The sequence below is a fragment of the Equus asinus genome, chromosome 17 (genome assembly GCF_041296235.1).
Source record: "Equus asinus isolate D_3611 breed Donkey chromosome 17, EquAss-T2T_v2, whole genome shotgun sequence".
NCBI lineage: Eukaryota > Metazoa > Chordata > Mammalia > Perissodactyla > Equidae > Equus > Equus asinus.
This window is the reverse complement of record NC_091806.1, coordinates 40,973,835-40,994,450: the sequence shown is the minus strand read 5'-3', so window position 1 is coordinate 40,994,450 and position 20,616 is coordinate 40,973,835. Positions and strand designations below refer to the sequence as shown.

The 20,616-nt window shown below is 42.9% G+C and overlaps 1 protein-coding gene across 1 annotated transcript; it reads left to right on the top strand.

The window, feature by feature from the left end:
• Positions 1-1,211: 1,211 nt before the first annotated feature.
• LOC106822074 (solute carrier family 22 member 6-like) lies at positions 1,212-20,257 on the top strand. Its single transcript, XM_014827090.3, is given in 10 exon segments — positions 1,212-1,580; positions 5,367-5,470; positions 7,338-7,492; positions 8,673-8,841; positions 9,202-9,325; positions 9,473-9,588; positions 13,103-13,317; positions 13,468-13,576; positions 19,679-19,882; positions 20,197-20,257. Coding segments are annotated over 10 exon segments (1,626 nt in total).
• The last annotated feature ends 359 nt before the right edge of the window (positions 20,258-20,616 follow it).

The following is a 20,616-nucleotide window of genomic DNA, read 5'->3' as shown; positions in this document are numbered from 1 at the left end:
AAAACTGGAAACAATGCAAATGTTCATCAATAGGTGAATGGATAAACAAATTGTGGCATATACACATAACAGAATACTACCCAGCAATAAAAAAGAATGAACTGTTGGTACACTGCAACCTGGATGAATCTCAAAAACATTTGGTTGAGCCAAAGAAGACAAACACAAAAGAGTATACACTGTATGATATTCACTTGAAATTCTAGAAGAGACAAATCTATGACCTATGGCTAGGTGGAGATTAACTTGAATACGGTGCCAAGAAATTTGGGGGGAAGATGGAAAAGCTCTATATAGGGGTTATATGGGTGTATAAATTTGTCAAAACTTGTCAAAATGTGCTCCCCAAAATTTATGCATTTTATTGTGTATGCTAAACCCCAATAAAGTTTATCTAAAAAAAAAAAAGCTTGAAGATGTTTAACCAGCTAATGGGATAGACTATGGTGGACATTTCCTTGATTTTAGCTGTTACAATTCTGAGAAGGAGGAAAATTAGACGTGGATTGTAGAGGATATTATAATGAGGAAAGAGACTGATGATATAAGACCCTGACAAGGGTTTATTCTTTGCGTGAAGGTTGAACTGTGGCCTGGACCTTGCCTAGGGCTGAAGAACCAGGCTCTGGGATTCACACAAGGGCAATGCTCACCGGTTAGGGGATGCTGAGACCCATAGCACGGTAGCATTGCTGTGTGGGGTCTTCAGAGTCTTTCCCCAACTCCATCTGGCTCAGCATGGCATTGAGAAAAGGGAGGTCAGCTCAGGTCGTGCTCACACCAACATGGACCTCCCTGCTCACCCTCCGTATTTTACCTTCTTCTCCAAGGAGACAGTCACCTGTTTCAGCCTGGTGGGGAGACTCAGACTTCCAGAAGCTAGGGCATCGCGCATATCCCTCCTTCGAGGGAAGGTAGTTTCCTCCACCTGATCCAGCTTTGCCTGCCCTTAGGTCCCCTTGAACAAACCATTGACCTGAAGAGTCTTAATAATTGAATGTCCTATTCTCAAGTCACAGTTTAAATTGTCTCCTGTAAAGAAGTTATAAAAACTGCTCATCATTAGGAGGCTAGGGCTACTGCAGATTCAGGAGCTGATTTGCTGAGGAGACAAAGGGAAGTCCCTCTCCCCCCCCTTGCACTGAAAGACAGGAAACAGTTTGTGGGAGTGGGAGGCCTCAGCTCCAGCTGCACCTGCGAAGTCCTGCCCCATGGCCTTCAATGACCTCCTGCAGCAGGTAGGGGCCATAGGCTGCTTCTAGAAGATCCAGTCCACTCTGCTGATCCTCCCCCTGTTCCTGACAAGTTTGCACAGTATTCTGCAGAACTTCACTGCCGCCATCCCCGCTCACCACTGCCGCCCACCTGCCGATGGCAACCTCAGCAAAGACAGGGAGTTGGAGGTGTGGCTGCCCCGGGACAAGCAGGGGCAGCCTGAGTCCTGCCTCCGCTTTACCTTCCCACAAAGGGAACCTCCCTTGCCCAATGGCACAGAGGCCAATGGCACCGGGGCCACGGAGCCCTGCACCAATGGCTGGATCTATGACAACAGCACCTTCCCTTCCAACATTGTAACTGAGGTAAGGATACCCGGGCCCCCATCCCCCTTCCAACCCATGCTTCCCCAACTTATCATCCCACACACAGACACAGACAGTGTGACACTGACCTGTGTTTGTCTGAATATGGGAAGACTCTGGAGCTATGAAGAGCTTTGTCCAAAATGCAGGTAAGAGAGCAGTGGTTGGAGTTGGGGACTTTCTGGTAAAGGATGTCAGGCAACTCCTTGAAGAAAGCTGCTCTCTGCCCTTCTGCCCCCACCAGAGAGAGACGCTGCTATGGGAGTTTAATATTCTACTTTGATTTCTTTTGGGGGTTGGACAATTTCACAAGGTAGGAAGGTGGGGAGGTTGTACCGAAGAAGGAAGAAAGAAGGTGTGCAGGTGGCGGAGGGCAAAGCAGGTATGCCTGAGCAGGGGATTCTGGGCTCAGAGTCCTAGAGACAAAAACAGTTTCCTGCCTTTATCTAGAAATAGCTCTCAGCAGCTGGGGCCAGGAGATGGAGAGCAGCCAAGGAACTGAGACGGGAAAGAGAAAAGGGTTATGGGGTGTCCTTTCATCTCTAGCAATTTAAAGCTCCTCCTCCCAAACACGCACATCCCCAATTGTAGAGTCACCCTGGTCTGCTAAGTGGTTCATCCAGCTGAATTCTGCACTTTGTAGCTGTCACATTGATCATGCTTTTAACACCTGTTCTAATCAATGGTCTTTCGGTTGCAAGGAAGAGAAGCTCTCTCAAATCAGCTCACAGGAAAAGGGGGTATTACTGCAAGGACCCCGAGATTTCAGGGAATCCAGGGACAGGAAACAAAGTGTGTCCAGGCCTCATGGAAACTGGAACCAGGAATGGGAGCACCAGGAGCATCTCTACACACTTACTCTGTTCTTCTTTCCTTCTCAACACATTTCACCTGTGAGCTCATCTTGCAAGATGACCACCAGTCCCAGCTATGATCCTTTACCTCTCAGATTTAGGGTCCACCACCAACCAGAATATTTCTGTGTATCTTAATTCAAATTCTTAGAAAAGGCTCTAATTGACTCAGTGCAACACACTGATGAGCCCCCACCCCCACCCTGCAACTGGCTCAAGTGTCCATACTTCATCTAATCATCATGCCATGGGACAATATGGTGGGATTCTGTGGCACACTGCCCATTAGTCAGGGCTGTGCAGAGAAGATGCCCTAAGAAAGGCCTGTAGTCAGGCATGGTCCCCAAACTTGCCTGATGCAGCATCTGTCTGAAACTGATAAAAGTTAAGCCATACTCCTAGTAGACAGACCCAAGACCCAGAAGCAGAAGGTGGCTAAGTATGGCTAGTCCTCCTTCCTCTGAGGCATGCAAGCATCATATGCCACTCCTTCCATGCACAGCTGAGTGGACTTTCTTCATTATTTGCAAGCCTCAACCCAAGTTCTGAGATATCCTCATCCACCCATCTTAACTTGTATGTTATCAGTCCTTCCAATTCCGCTTCCCCATTTCCCTCCTTAAAACTCTACACTCTGCTCTCCAAGGTGGACAATACTCTAGGAACTATCACCCTAGCTGTTGCCCTTCTGTTCAAAACAGCAGGCAGTTTGATCCAAAAGCTCAGATTTCTGGCCATCTAGAGCGAAGAATCTGGATAAGTTGGGGCAGCCCAGTGATGCAGCGGTTAAGTTTGCACATTCCGCTTCTCAGTGGCCCAGGGTTCACCAGTTCAGATCCCAGGTGCAGACATGGCACCGCTTGGCAAAAGCCATGCTGTGGTAGTCATCCCACGGATAAAGTAGAGGAAGATGGGCACGGATGTTAGCTCAGGGCCAGGCTTCCTCAGCAAAAAGAGGAGGACTGGCAGTAGTTAGCTCAGGGCTAATCTTCCTCAAAAAAAACAAAAGAAAGAAAGAATCTGGGTAAGTGAACACCTTGGATTTTCTTCTAAAAGGAGACTTCTAGTAATCTCATCATTTTTGGTTTCAATGACTGACAAGACCAGATGCCCAGTTCTCCCATTCCCTGAGATGTATGGAGATGCCAAGTATAATCCAATCCTTATCTAATAGGCACTGTAGATGGGACCATCATCCACCACCTCACATGGGCATAGGTACTAAAAGGCCTACATGCATCTCCACAGTCAGATTCCATTCACATATTTCCAATAAACTACTGATAAAATTAATTCCAAGGCTGACACAGCCCCGTAATCTTTTTCAAATAAAAGCTATATCAGACAACACATAGAATTACAGAATCACAATTATTTGAATAAAAGAGCAATAAAGTCCATTGCTCTTTGGAGAAAGTGTTCAAATGCCAACATCTCAAATTCACATCATATGGTGTTTGAAAGTTCTCCAGTAGTAATTATATTCACAAATAAGGATTTCTCTCCAACCAAATCAAGATTATCAAGTAACTACACTTGAAGATGAATTGATTTGGATATGTATTAACACATCTTAGGGGACATTCCTTAACCATCCTGGTCAGTCCAGATCCTTTTCTTTTATTCTGTTAACAAAAAAAATGCCCATTTAAAAATTCACTCAAGGGGTCAGCTCCATGGCCGAGTGGTTAAGTTCGCGTGCTCCACTGTGGCAGCCCAGGGTTTGACCGGTTCGAATCCTGGATGTGGACATGGCACCACTCATCAAGCCATGCTGAGGCGGCATCCCACATGCCACAACTAGAAGGACTCACAACTAAGAATATACAACTATGTACCAGGGGGCTTTGGGGGAGAAAAAAGAAAAAATTTTTTTAAATTCACTCAAAAGTAGACAAAATTAGCTCTTAATGGTAAAGGAAATGTCACATCTATTTATCATTTTTGCTTAATTTTAACGGCACATCCATCAGCGGTATGATTTTTCTGCAGCCTATATAGCTGTTTTACCCCACCTAGAGAGGCAGTACTTTCAAAATGAGAATTTTTTTCTTATAATCATTAAAAAGAGCAACAAAATTTAATTGTTTGAACTATTAAATTGTGTTGAGGTATCTAATTGCTGTTTATTTTAGGCTTTCAAATAAACACAACCCTCTCAAATTTGTTTATGGAAAGTGAATGGAAGGATGCAAGGGTATTTGACAGAACCCAAGATCAAGAACTTGAACCCAGCCTTATAAGGGACTGGGATCAAGTAATTGGAAACTGAGGCAGATGGACTCTCCATCTCTTCTTTGGTGCTGACTGAGCTCTCACTCTGACTTCTCTTTGACTAGATTACTTCATTCTTATCCCCCTGTCCCTCTTCCTCCTCCATCTTTCTCTCTCTCTCTGTCTCTTTCTCTGTCTGTCTCTCTCTCTGTCTCTCTCTCTCTCTTTCTCTCTCTCTCTCTCTCTGTCTCTCTCTCACTCCTCTCATTATTTCTCAACTCCACTTCTATATTCCAAATTTTGTCCTCCAACCCCAACTTTAGGTGTCCTTACAAATCTTCTTTCTGAGTCACATTTCCAAATTCATAAAAAAAAAAAAAAGAATCTGATTAGCCCAGTCCAGCTCTAGAGTCAGGTTTTTTCAGCTGTGGCCAAGGAGGAGCAGGTTCAGGAGTCCTGAAGAAGGATGAGGGGTTAGTGCTCAGAGAAAGAGGAGTAGTCTTAGCAGACACCCCAAAAGGCATCTTTTACACGTTTTGAAATAACTTGAATCATTCTCACCAGGATAAGATGATGAGAAAGATTTGTTGGAGGGGGAGGAGGCACCCCTTATGTGTTGGTCCTAATCCAAGACCCTCAGCCCCACCAGGAGAGAGAGAGTGGAGCTTCCCTGGGACCAACCCAGCTCCCCTTGACCCCAGCTCTTCTTTCCTCACAGTGGGACCTCGTGTGCACACACAAGACCTTGCCCCAGCTGAGTCAATCCATTTTCATGGCAAGGACACTGGTTGGATCCTTGATGTTCGGGACCTTGGCAGACAGGTCAGTGATGGACATAGCTGGATCAAAGAGCAAAGTCATGGGCCCTCTAGGCTGGACACAGAGGGGAGACTGGCATCCCTGAGAATCTGCGAAGGGACACATGATTGATTCATCCAAGCCTGATCATATCTGGAAAGTCTGCAGGAATCTTGCAACAGTCCATCAGCACTTTCCATGCCTCACTTCATTTCCATTACTCCTCACAATACCCTTGTGAAGCCAGCACGAGTGGTACTATTATCTACATTTTACCAATGAGGAAACTGAGGTTCAGAAACGTTAAATAACTTGTCCAAACTGTCTAGAAGGAACCAAAGAAAATTATTAGTTGTTAAAATTCTGAGGAGTGGAATTGGAAAGAAGAGGAGAACTTTTCACTTTTTGTTACTATGTTGTTTGAACTTTTATGATAATTCATTACTTTTATAATTGTAAAAATTTAATGTTTACTTTTTTAAAAATATACAGTCACATAGCTAATAAGTGGCCAAAGCAAGACAGGAATCCATGTTTCCTGACATCCTGAATAAGTCGCTTTCTGCTACTTCCGCCTTGTATGTGACACATGAGTGTCACAGGAACAAACACAGACCTAAGAATCAGTAAGAGCTAAGAATAAGTCTCAGATATACCACTAACTGTATGTCCATGGAAAAGTTAAACAACTTCTCTTAGACTTGGTTTTTCCATCTATAAAATGGGAGTGGTAAGGGTTGTGGTAAGGATTAAATTAGTACCTGGAACTCAATGTTGGTTACCCTAATCTTGACTATCTTCCAGGCCAAAGACCATAAAAAGATTATCGTTTGGGTAATAGGGTGGATAATGAGGGGATAATTTTCTAAAGAACAAAATTTGCAAATATTAGAAATGTCATGGCAGATCAAAGTTACACAAAATCAGCTTTATTATTCATAAAATATAAGCCACAGTCACATCCACTTTGCAAAAGCATAAACTTTGCAAAGATTCTCCAAAAAATAAACCAGATAAACCATAGATACAGCTCATAGATACAGAGCTCATGGATACAGAGAAGAGACAGGTGGCTGCAAGAGGCAGGGGAGGAGGGTGGGTGAAATGAGTGAAGAGAGTCAAAAGGTACATTCTTCCAGTTATAAAATAAATAAGTCATAGGGATGTAATGTACAGCATGGTGACTACAGTCAATAACACTGTATTGCATATTTGAAAGCTGCTAAGAGAGTGGATCTTAAAAGTTCTCATCACACACATGAAAAGTTTTTGTAACTATGTACAGCGACAGATTTTAAGTAGACTTACCGTGGTGATAATTTCCCAATGTATACAAATATCAAATAATTATGTTGTATACTTGAAACTAGCATAATGTTATATGCCAATTATATCTCAGAAAGAAAAAATCACAAAAAGCCATCTCCTAGGAAAGGTCTAAAGGGAGTCACCATCAACCAACAGTCAAAGAATCAACCAGATCCCAGAGCAGCAATTCCCAAACCTTGGGAGCTTGTTAAGAATCAGGATTCCAGCTTACCTTCCAGACATTCAACAGGCCTTGAGTGGGGCTCAGGCATCAGAGCTGTTTTCAGGACACCCCTATGATTCTGATGAGAGGGTTTCAGCCGCTCCCCTGAGGTGTGCTGGGATGTGTCAGGACCCTGGACAGCAGCAACCCAACGATCCTCCCAAAACCAGGGCCCCCAAATGCCAGCCTTCACCTTATTATTCCCCACCTCCCGTCTCAGCACCTAAACTCATGGTCACATGTGGGCAGCCTCACAGCATCTGTTAGATTGCCAGGGCACCAAGGGTGAGACAGCCTAGCATACAGGGCAGAGGAGGAAGCAATGTGCTCCCCAGACCCAAGTTTCTCCTCCTTCCACAGGCTGGGCCGCCAGAAGGTGCTGATCTGGACCTACCTGCAGTTAGCAGTGTCAGGGACTTGCACTGCCTTTACACCCAACTTCTCAGCCTACTGCATTTGCCGTTTCCTCTCGGGCATGGCTACATCTCCCATCAACAGCAACTCGGTGACACTGAGTGAGAGGAAATTGGGAGGGCTGAGCTCGTGGGAACTCCTGAATCACAGTTCAGTGGACAAGGGGACCTGAAAAATTCAGACCTCAGCTCCTTCCCTGAATCCAAAGCTGAATCCACCTGTCCCAGCCTATCCTTGCCTATCAAGGCCTCTCACAGAGTAGGCAGTGCCCAGGGCAGAAGGAAATTAAGATCGTGGCCTCTTTGGTGGCTCTGATCATTTGGGGCTGGAACTCATCCCAGATATTTAGGGATCACTGAAAGGATGAACTCGTTAAAGACTTGAGATTGGAGTGGGGTTGCTTAGAGAGGCCAATCAAACTGTGAGCCTTTAACTGAATATTCATTTATTCAACACGATTTCAAAAGGCACTTCGTTTGTTGTATCAGACCCTGCTCTGCGGATACAGAAGTGAAGAAGGACACTACCCATGACCTCAACAAGTTGACAGTCTAGCGGAGGAGACTGCCAAGCAGTAAAAAATTGGTGTGATAAAGGCTGGGAAGGGGGCTATCTCAGGTGATGAAGGAGCTCAGAAGTGTGGTGTTCAATCAGGACCTAGCAAGCCAGGAAACCTCCCCAGAAGAGGTGACATCTAAGCTCAGAACTGAGTGAAAAGTGAGGCAGAAAGAGAGAAGGAGTAAGGTTTGGGGGCAGAGTTCTAGACAAAAGAATAGAATATACAAGACTCAGAAGCCAGGGCGTGACCCATTGGAGGAAATGAAAGTGGTGCAGGATGGCGTGAGGGCAGGGCTCATTCATCTCTATTTCCCAGGCCAAGCAAAATGCATGGCATTGAGTTGCCAATCTTAAATGTTTGTTGAATTAAAAGGAGTTGAAGGAAATGCAGAGGGTATGGCAGTAGGCAGGTCAAAAGAGGTTTGGGGGAAGTGAGGAAATACAAGTGTTGAGATTGAGGACTTGAATATGAGCATGCCTGGGAATTCAGAGCCTTCCATCCCATCCCTTGCTCTACACACACACTGAACCAAGCCAGGGTTCAAATCACCCTTGCCTTACCCTCTGAGAGGCCTAGAGGTACAGAGTAGGACTGAACCCAAGAGAGGAGCTCTTCTGCTCTGATGTGAGGATCCTTGTCCATCTGGAACTGACTACCACCCTCCACATACACACATACTCACACAGCCCTGACTTTGACCTGAGCTCTACTCTTCTCTTCAGGTCTGGAGTGGCTGCCCATCCATGCCCGGCCATGTCTGGGCCTCCTAGTCAGACTTGTCCCCAGCCTGAGCCAGTTCTTTGTAGCTGGAATGGCTTATGCCATGCCCCAATGGCGCCACCTGCAGCTGTTGGTATCCTTGCCCTTCTTTGTTTTCTTCATCTACTCCAGGTGTGTGGAGCCTGAAGGTAGGGTAGAGGGATCACAATAAGTCACAGGTGGGCAAAGCATCTCCTGGAACAGCCCCTACCTCCCTCCTAGTATCAAAGCAGGTCAAAGCAAAAAGAACCCATGCCCAGTTTGATAGGTGGGGAATATCATGGCCCAGAGAGGGGCAGGACTTGTCCCAGATATCTCAAGAAGACAGTGGCAATCCTTGGAAAGGAAACCAGGGCTCCTAACTACCAGCCCATAATTCTTTCCATCCCTCCAAGGTGCCTTTCTGCTTTGGTCTGTGCGCTTATCAGGCAGCCATAACTCTCTCTGTCAACCCAGGCTGAAGTCATACCCTCCCTTACCCTCCACCCACAGATTCTTAATTGAGTCTGCCCTCTGGTACTCCTCCTTGGGAAGACTGGACCTCACCCTGAAGGTATTTTGGAGAGTGGCCCAGATCAATGGGAAGCAGGAGGAGGGTGCCAAGCTGAGTATAGGGGTGAGAACCCTGTGCCATACACCAGCAGGGCTCTGGCTGCCACCATCCTCACCCTAGAACCCAAGACATCTGGTGCTTCCCAGGTCATGGAATACAGGGAGGGGACCCTAGGGGAACTTAGGCCCTGAATCCCATCTATCCAAGCAGCTGCTCCAGATGAGTCCGCAGAAGGACCTGACCATGGGCCAAGCCCAGCCCTCGATGTTGCAGCTGCTGCGCTCTCCTGCTGTTCGCCGCCTCTTCCTCTGCCTCTTACCACCATGGTAGGTCCATCCCCACTCAGGCAGGAGTCAGACAAACTGATGAACAGATAAGCAGACTGAGAAAACAGGGCAAGCTTGAAAGCTAAGAGGCTGGAGGAGGCCCTACAGCAAGTGGAAAAGGACACAGGTTCTCTGGAGGCTCAGAGGCTTCCTCACCTCTCTAGGGAAAGCCAAGCTGTCCTTCAGACTACAGAGTTCTTCCCTTCCCTCCCAAGGGCTCTGAGTTCATCCAAGTGGCCTCACTGATCTCGGGGAAAAAAAAGAAACAGCCACCCCCAAGAAGCTCTGAGCTTCTGGCCCTAAGAACTCTGTGTCATAGACCCTCACATTTTCCTGAAGATGTCTGTAATCTTCTTCTACTGCTGGGTAACAAATTACCACAAATTTAGCTGCACACATTTCTCATCTCACAGTTTCTCTGGGTCAGGAATCCAAACACAGCTTAGCTGAGTCCTCTGCTTATGGTCTTGCAAGGCTGAAACCAAGGCATCAGATGGGCTCTGTTCTCATCTGGAGGCTTGACTAGGGAAGGATTCATTTCTAAGCTCTCTGAGGTTGCTGCCTGAATTCGTTTCCCCGCAGTTGTAGGACCAACAGCCCCAGCTTCTTGCTGGCTGTCAGCTGGAGGTTGTCCTCTGCTTCTAGAGACTGCTCTAGCTAGGTCTGCTAGCAGGGGCACCCTAGAATCTGTCTACCGCAATGTCTTCCTGAATAATGTGCCTTGTGTCCCTGGCAACAGGGTCATTTGTGGCCGATAAAGGTACGGCCATGGTCTCACTTGATTTGCCTATTTTCCATTACAGCTCTGATTATAGGTAATCCATGTTTAAAAGTTATCCTTGGCAATAGGGATAAGAAGACAAAAAAATTTTAATGATTTTCTAGTCCTATATTCCAGAAATAACCACCATTAACATACTGGTACTTGTCTGTCCAGACTTTTTACTGTTTTCACACACAAGAAATACACTAATCTATATTACATGTAGTTACAAAAATGCAACCATACTTTTCCTATAGTTCGAGAAGACTTTGTCCTTAATATTTCATGAACATCTTTCCATAGCAATAAATGTAGACCTGCACAGTTGACCCTGTTTTCTCACTGATTCACCCCACTTCAAGTGGGATCCATTCTCTTTGGCTGTGGCAAGGGCCTGGGAGAGTAATGAAGGCAGCAGTTTGCCACAGTGACTAACAACTCAAGCTGATTCCCGAAAGCCATCAGGAAAACGAGGCTCCAACTCTTTTCAGTCCAGGTTGTCTCCATGCAATGGTACTAAGAGATGGAAGAGGTGGGGCAATTCACAGGCATATGGTTTATTTGTGCTCCCATGAGAGCAGCAGAAATAACAGGCTGACTCTAACCATTCTGGGGCACACAGGTTAAGTATATTTCTTTTATCCACCACTCAAGCCCTCTACCATATTATTTTATTCCAATCCTCCACACAAACGCCTCCAAAACTCCATCTCTTTCTCATCTCTTTTCTCTTCCCTTCTGGAAACACACATGCGCATACGTTAAAAAGAATTGTCTCTTCCTCTTTATCATTTACATGTCTCCAAGCATCTGCTCGCCAGGTTTTTGTCACTGTTTTTGACAGAGATCATTAGGTTTATCCAATTATATTGACTGAATGTCTTCCCTTTCTAACCAGAAAATATCACACACAAAATATTGCCAAACATGCAAGAATCTCTTATGAACATTTACCATACCTATTACCTTTCCTGGTAGTTTCTCCCTATGTTATTATAATAAATTTTCCCCCTCCTCCAATAAGAACTCCACTTTTAAAGACTACATAGTATTCCATAATTTCATAATTTATCTTACCAGTATCCGTGGTGGACATATAGTTTCTTTTCAGCTCTTCCCAATTATAAATAAGGCTGTCATAAGTATCCATATGCATGCATCCCCATGCATCCGTCTGATATTCCTTGGGATAAACCTTAAAAGTGTGATTACTGGGCCAAAATTATGAAAATATGCATGATTTTACACAAATATTGCCAATTTATTCTCCAGTAAAGTAATATTTTACAAAAGTGTATAAGATACCTTCATTAACACTGAGTACTATTGCTCTGAGAAGAAGAAAATAGTATCTTGTTGTTTTAATTCACATTTATTTGATTCTGGAGGAAGTTTAACATTTTTTTCAAATGATTTTCGATCTGTTTATAATTTCTTTTTTTAAAAATTTCCTATCCTTACCCTTTGCCCATTTTTTCCTTTTTATTGACTTGTAAGAACTTTCTTTCCATTAAAGATACTAAACTATTACCACAATATGATCAATATTTTTTGCACTTCAAAATCTTTTAAATTGACCACTTTTTAAACATAAAGACCTTTTATTGCTTTATATAATCATACTTATCCATTTTGTTAAATTCAGCTTCTGTGTTTCAGGTAACATTAGAAATGTAACCCCCTCTTAAGTATAAATCTATTCACCTAGATTTCCTTCAAGCATGTTCACATTTGTTTGGGCTTATATATTTTATCATAATTCATCTGAAATTTAGTTGAACATAAGGTAGGAAGTAGGATTCTATTTTTTTTCCTAGATTAGTTAATTGTCCCAAACCCATTTAATGAATAGTCTAACCTTTCATGGTTGGTGTGAAACACCACCCCTATCACTTACCGTTTCTGGACTATTCAGTCTTATTGACTTGTCTGTCTATTCTGATGCTAATACTATTCTGTTTAATTCTCAATTATAGTGTGGTTCATATAAAATTGTCTTCTGCGGACAGCTTCTCACTGTGCCCTTCACCAACCTTGAGGCAGAACACAGCATTTCATCTCTTAAAAGCAAAGCTTCTCCACAAAGTATCACCAAACATTGTCGATTTTATGAAGACTCCACGGGGAGATGGGAGAGATCCCTATGTCACACACCACACAGCCAAAAACTTAATAGGCATTTCTGTTCTCCTTCAAATCCATCCTTGGCTAACAGCCATTGACTCGCCCTCTCTCTCCTGACTCTTCCTCCACATAACCTCTAAAATCTACTCAAAATTCATCTCTAGCTACAAAAATGCTTACATCACTCAGCAAAGGAAAACTCCTGCCATTAAATGAATCCTTCTTTCTTAGAATTCATCAATGGTTACTTGAGCATCCGTAGGGGGACGGGTCTCTCACACACACCTCCCCAGTGCAATCAACTCTACAAATCATACACCTATCAAAAGCAAGTGTCTTAGGGCAGGGAATCGGGAGAAGGGAAAGGGGACCTATTGCAGAGTAAAAAACATTATTTTCTCCTAAGTAATTATAAAATGTGGTCTAACATCTGATAGATAATATTCTGTCTTTTAGAATGAAGGGAAGATTTTCTTATCTGCACCTGAAATATTAAAAACCCCACTCACAGGTCTGATATAAGGCCTAAAGGAAAGAACAGATGTGACAGCAGTTTGCCAGCTGCAATCACTATATAGATGTGGCTTGACTGTTACCCAAAATGTCTCCCATCTGCTCTTGCCCCAGGTTTGCAAACTACTTCAGCATCTTTGGCTTGGTCATGAGTCTGCAAAGTTTTGGGATAAACATCTACCTGCTCCAGGGGCTCTTTGCGGTTGTGGACCTCCCATTTTATTTCCTGGGCTTTTGGGCCGTGAAATCACTGGGCCGCAAGCCTACCCAAATGGCCTCCTTGCTGCTGTCAGGGATCTTTATTCTGGCCTATGCCATGATACCCCTGGGTGAGTATGTGCCCCATTCCTGCTCCTGTCCTGGACCTTTCACAGACCCAGCCCCAAATCTGGTCCAAACCAGCTACCTGGAAGGAGAGAAGACTCAAGGCTCCTCCAAACTTTTCCCAGTACCCTCTCATCACCTTCATTTCCTTCCAGACCAGTCATTCCTCCGCACCACAATGGCCGTGTTAGGAAAAGGCTGCATCACTGGCTCCATAAACTGCTTGTCTATATACACAAGTGAACTATACCCCACAGTAATGCGGTGAGTGGGATGTGTGGGAGGAGACCTAAGATAAGACAATCAGGCCCTAGACCCAGAAAGTTTCCAGTCAGAAAGGGCACAGAGGTCAGTCACTTATTTTTTAAGGCAAGAAAGGAGGACAAAAACATATAGAAATTAGGACAAATAAAAGACAGAAAGTAAGATGGTATCAATAACTCCAAATATGTCAGTTGCCACAATAAATGTAGATGGATTAAACATATAAGTTAAAAGGCAAAGATATTCCAAGTTGATTTTTTTTAATCTAGTTCATGTAGTTTACAAGAAATTCATCTAAAACATTAGCACATGAAAATGGTAAATGTAGAGAAATGGAAAAATATATACCAGGCAAATATTAACCAGAAGAAAGTTAGGTAGATATACCAATAGGAGTCAAAATATACTTTAAGACCAAAAAAAGTACAATGGTTAATAATACAGCTCTGGTACATAAAGTAACCTTTCCAAATGCTCGGTTATCTTACCTGTAAAACACAGATAATAATAATAGTAGTAGTAGTAGTAGAAATAAATTCAATGGAAATTAAAGATATAAAAGAGAGGCTCAAAACAAAAAGTTGATCTTTGAAAACATCAATGAAATGGACAAATCTCTGGTAATGATAATCAAAAAAATAAAGGACAGAAGACATGAACAAATGCTAGGAATAAAAAAGAAACTGAACTACACATCTAGAGTAATTACAAAGATGCAAAAGAAATCTATGAACAAATCCATGCTGATAAATTTAAACTGTAGGTGAAATTGACAAATGCCTTAAAAAGATAATATAGGAAAACTAATTAGAATAAATGAAAAGTCTGAATAGTAAACTTTAAAATTTTACCTCAAAGAAGACACCAGGCCCAGATAATAATACGGGTGAATTCCACCAGACTTTTAAGGAAAAAATATTCCAAAATTACAAAAATTCTCCCCCTAAAAAGAGAAAAAGGATCATCTCAAATTCATCCTATGAAGCCAGTTGATACTGAAACCAAAGGAGGACAGTTGTGAAAGAAAGATTATTGGCCAATATCACTCATAAACAGATACAAAAACCCCAAATAAAATGTTATAAAAATGAATCCAGTGATGTATAAAAAAGATAATACATTATGACCAAATAAAGTTAATCTCAGGAAAGCAAGGGTAGTTTAACCTTAAAAATATATTAATATCACCACAGTAATAGATTATCACCCCAATAAAAGCAGAAAAATCTTTAATGAAAAATAACATCCATTGGAAATAATCTTAGCAAAATAGTAATAAAAGGAAGTTAACCTTACATAGAACATCTACCAAAAATCCACAGCAAATATTATTCTTAATGGCGAACCATTAGAAGCATTCTCTTCAAACTTAGGAACAAGACCAATGCCCCTGCTGTCTCTTCCTCGATTCAACATTATCCTGGAGCGTGGTCTGTGCCTAAGATAAGACTAACAAATAACAGAATTAGGATCGAAAAGGAAAAGTCAAAAGTGTCACTATTTACAGAGGATATAATTGCCTATATACAAATCTAAAATTATTAGAAATAGTAAAGTTTGGCAAGGTGGCTGGATACAAGGTCAATAAATAAAAAATTATTTATATTCTCTACTCTGGTAATAATTGAGAAGTTTAATTTTTTTCATTCCTGTATCAAGAAAGTTTTCAAATTATATTGAAAAGTATTAAAGAAAACTTAAATAAAAAAGAAAATGTTTAAAACTTAAGTAAATGTACTATGTACATGGATAGGAAATCTCATAATACGCCAATTTATAATTGACATAAGAGGATATAAAAATGTCAATGATTCCAATACTAATTTCTAAATTCAATGTAATTCTGATCAAAATCCCAATGGATATTTTCAAGAAACTGGCAAGCAAATTCTAAAATGTATATAAAAGTGCTATGGCCAAGAAAAACTAAGATGCTTGTCTAAAAAGAACAAGGAGATGGGCCAGCCCCATGGCCTAGTGGTTAAGTTTGGTGCACTCAGCTTCTCAGGCCTGGGTCCGGTTCCTGGGCACAGACCTGCACCACTCATCAGCAGCCATGCTGTGGCGGTGACTCACATACAAAACAGAGGAAGATTGGCACAGATGTCAGCTCAGGGCAAATCTTCCTCAGCAAAAAATAAATAAAAAATAAAAAGAACAAGGTGGAAGGATTTGCCCTACCAGAAATCAAGATTTATTATAAAGTCTTATTATTAAATTGTAGTAATTAAGGCAGCAGATGATGGAGCAGGGGGAAACAAATTGGCGAGCTGAAAAGAACAGCAAGCCCAAAAACAGACCCACACAAAGGAGAAACTTGGAGAGGAACCACTGCAGATAATTGGCTAAAACATGGACTGTCCAGTAAACAATACAAGGACATCTACTTGCCCAAATGGGAAATAAATAAAATGCAATCCATATTTCAACCTTAACAAAAAATAATTTCTGCTGAAGAGGGAAGGATTTCTTAAGACATAAGGGCTAATCAAAAAAGGAATACTGATAAATTTTTCCACTCTGAGTTTTTAAAAATTCTGGCCATTTCACCATAAATAAGGTGAAAAGAGTAAAACAAAATATATTAAAATGCAAGGATTAGTATCAAGCATTTGAAAGAACTTCTGGAAATTGATTAGGAAAAGGAGTTCTATTTCCAACAAAATAACACCAAAAAAGTACAAAATATTTTTAAGTATCCTTTAAAACACCAAAGAGCTGGGGTGATAGTAAGGAAAAAGTAGGCCAACCATATAAGGGAAATCAGGAACCCAGAGAGGTAAGCAGAGAACTGAACATCAAGGCCAACACTGTACATCATGGGAAAAATTACGTGCCTTCTCTTTGACCTCAGAATCAACTGTTTAACACAGTTCTGGGAGTTCTGGCCAACACTACTCTACTAGGAAAGAAAAAGAAATAAGAAATTGAAAAGAGAAAAGTTTAAAATGTCATTCTTTATAGAGAATGTGATCATCTACCCAGATAAGCCAGTAAAATCAATAAACAATTAAAACTAATAAGGATGCCAGATAGAAAACCAAATTACTAAAATATTAATAGCAATAATCGAGAAGCAATAATCTATAAAACAATCTAGAAAATCTTTGAAAATTAAGATACCATTTAGAATAACACCAACAGCTAGTTATTACTAGAGAATTAACAAAGGACACCCAAGACTTCCATAGCGAAAAGTTTTTAAACTTTTTAAGGTCATAAAGATTATCTTAGTAAAGAGAAAGACATTCCACGCTCTTGCTTAGAATGCCACAATATTATAAAGATGTCCAACCTCCCCAAGTTAATTTATAGAAACTCCATGCAACCTAATCAGAACTTCAGTTAGATTATTTTTTAGGAACTCCAAAAAGTTACTCTAAAATTTATGTGGAAAAATAAAGGACCACAATTGCTAAGTCAGTTTTGAAATGGAAAAGCAAAGAGGAGAAACTCACTTTACCATCTACTAAGACATACAACAAAACCATAGTATGTCTATGGCTTTCTTGGTGCAAGAAGAGACAAAGAGAATTGAAGGGAGCGTTTGGAGATAGATAGATAGGGATAGAGATGCCATATATACATATGGCAACTATATCAATCTGATTCTATCGAGAAGAATTTCTACTTATTGAAGGACACACTGAACAATTTTTTTTTTCCTGAGGAAGATTTACCCTGAGCTAACATCTGCTGCCAATCTTCCTGTTTTCTTTTTTTTTTTAAGATTGGCACCTAAGCTAACATCTGTTGCCAATCTTCTTCTTCTTCTTCTTCTTCTTCTTCTTCTTCTTCTTCTTCTTCTTCTTCTTCTTCTTCTTCTTCTTCTTCTTCTTCTTCTTCTTCTCCTCCTCCTCCTTCTTCTTCTCCTTCTCCACCTCCTCCTCCTCCTCCTCCTCCTCCTCCTCCTCTTCTTCTTCTTCTTCTTTTCCTCCCCAAAGCCCCCCCAGTACATAGTTGTATATTCTACTTGTAGGTCCTTCTGATTCTGCTGTGTGGGACACCGCCTCAGCATGGCTTGATGAGCAGTACTATGTCCACGCCCAGGATCCGAACCAGTGAAGTCCTGGTGCAAACTTAACCACTAAGCCACAGGGTTGTCCCCCTTCCTGTTTTTCTATGTGAGCCACCACCACAGCACAGCCACTGACAGATGAGTGGTATAGGTCCATGCCTGAAAACCAAACCCAGGCTGCCAAAGCTGAGCACACGAAACTTAACCACTAGGTCACCAGGGCTAGCCCTGGGCAATTTTAAAAGACAGACGACAGATTGGGAGGAGGTATTTGCAATATTTAACAGTGACAAGTTCTAACATTAAGAATATACGTGAAACTCGTACAAGTCAGTGAGAAAAAGAAGGAACTCTAGTAGAAACATGGGCAAAGAAAATGAACAGGCATTTTACAGATAGGGAAACCCAAAAGGTTAGCAACCACATGAAGAATGAGATCATCACTTTGCCCTCATTAAACTGGCAACCTTAAAAAAGCTGGATAATGCCAAGTTTTGGTGGCCACAGGAGAATACAGGATCCCACATGGCCCACATGCACTGGTGGTGGGAATGAAAGTTGGTGACGCCATTCTGGAGAGCAACTGGCAGCATACACACACACATACACAAACACACACACACACAGTGTGACCCAGCAATTCCCTTCCTGGGCCTGTATCTCAGAGAACTTCTCATAAAGGCCCCTATGGATTCATAGACAAGGACATTCACTGCAGTGTGGTTTGAGGTCATGGGTGGTGGTGGTGGCAATCTAGATGTTTAGGTGTACTATGGAGAGATGCACACAGTGGAATACTATGCAGCAGCAGGTAAACACACCAGCGTGGAAATATCTTCAAAACAGAGTGCTGAACAAAATGAGAAATAGAATGAGATCTATAACCTATTCCATTTAGGTAAATGAAAATATTTGCACACAAAACAATACGTACTTTACAAGAACATATACAAATAAAAGAGCGCACATCAAACACGAGAGAATTGTTGACTTTGGCAGGAAGGGGATTAGGAGTGGTAATGGTGACAAAGAGTAATAAATAATTAAGGAAGGAAAATAAGGAAGCATTACAAGGGCAAATGATCCTAGAGGGTCATGAACTGGAGATTATGATTAACTCGACCATCTGCACCTGAGGTCAAAAAAATGTAGAGAAAGAGAGTGACTGAGTAGCTACTTTAGATAAGATGATCATGGTAATCAAGTAGGTCTCCTGGTAAAGATCAAAGATAAACAATAAGCCTGGAGGCCTTAATGAGGCAAGGGAGGGCAGGCACAAGATAAGAACTGAGGTAGGCAGGGACCAAACACATAGGGATTCATGAGGAGGTCAGATTGCATTCTAGTACCACAAGACATCACTGGATGGTTTTAAGCAGAGCATGAAATGATCTGAGTTATGGTTCTAAAAGAACATTTTGGCTTCCTCTTGGAGAACAGGCTGGGGATAGAGGGCCAGGGCCAAGAGTAGAAATGGGAAGACTAGTGAGGGGGCTACTGCAACCGGACCAGCAAGAGATGAAAATGGCTTGGTCTGAACCACTGGGCGGTGGTCATGGAGATGGAGAAAAGGGGACTCACTTTGAATGGGTTTTTTGAGGAAGAGCCATCCAAATTCATATCTTGGATGTGGGGAAACAAGGAATACGAGGTATCAAGGGTAAGTACTAGATGCTTGAGGCTGAGCCACTGGGTTGTTAGAAGTGCCATATGCCAGGATGTGGATTTCTATGGGAGGAGCAGAATTGGAGGTAGCAAGGAAGATTTTCTCAACCACATAAAATTTGAGGGGGCTTTTAAACATTCAAATGAAGATGCTAAGTAGGAAGTTGGATATGTAGTCTGGAGCTCGGGGGATATAGGTTGCTGGGGACTTGTTCACAGTCACAGAGCAGGCTCAAGCTGGGACTGGAACCCAGGCTTCCTGGTTCCAAAGCCATTTGCTTCCCACTTTCCTTTTAGCCAGGGTAAGTGCAAGCATTTGTCCCTGTAGGGAGTGTCAAAAGAGGAAGCACTGGTGGCAGGCAGAGTTAGGGCACCCACAAGCCCCACTGGCCTCACCAAAGTGCTCCTCCTCCCTACAGGCAAAGAGGTCAAAGCATGTCAGGAACGTTGGCCAACACAGGCAGCATCGTGAGCCCACTGGTGGGCATGACCGCTGAGCTCCACCCCTCCCTGCCTTTCTTCTTCTATGGAGCGGTCCCTATGGCTGTCTGCCCCATCATTGTCCTCCTGCCAGAGACTATAGGACAGCCACTGCCCAACACAGTGCTAGACCTGGAAAGAAGGTGGGCTGCACCCTCCCTTATCCTCCCCACCCTCAGAGTTATAAGGAGCTCACAGCTCCTTGATCCAGCCCCGTTTGACAAAACAGGCCAGACCCAAGAGATAGCAGGGACCTATCAAGGGACATTCAGCTGAACTCTGGTGGAGCTGAGGCCAGAATCCTTGTTCTCACAGGAGCCCCTGAAATTCTCCCTGGGTCTCTCGGCTCTTGGAAACAGTGGGTGGTTTGGACATAAGCTGAGACGGCTGAGCACAGACACCTATAAAGGATCCCCTCCCTCTACTCCCGAACCTGCTTCTCCTTCCCCCGTAGTAGGAAAGAGAAATTGGGGCAGAAGCAGCAGGAGCAGCAGATGGTCCCGCTCCAGGCTTCCTGAGGACTGAGAAGGGGCAGAGAGTGAAGGAAAGGAGCCCCTGCATCTCCGGGACATCCACACCAAGAAGAGGAATGGGAGACGGCAGCCAGGGGAGGACAGGAGGGACCTCTCCTTGGCCTACAGTTTCAAGAAACACTTCCCCAGGGCCCCCACGCCTAGCCAGACCCACTCAAGACTGTTTCATTAAAAGTAACTATGCACAGCTTCTCTCCTTGTTCCCCTCTGGCCCAAACAGAGTGGCCACTCCACATCAACCAACGCTCAGTTCAAAAACTCACACAGTGATTGTGCACGTAGAAAATCCAACGGAGTCTGCACAAACACTACTACCATCGAAACGTGAGTTTAGCAAGGCTGCA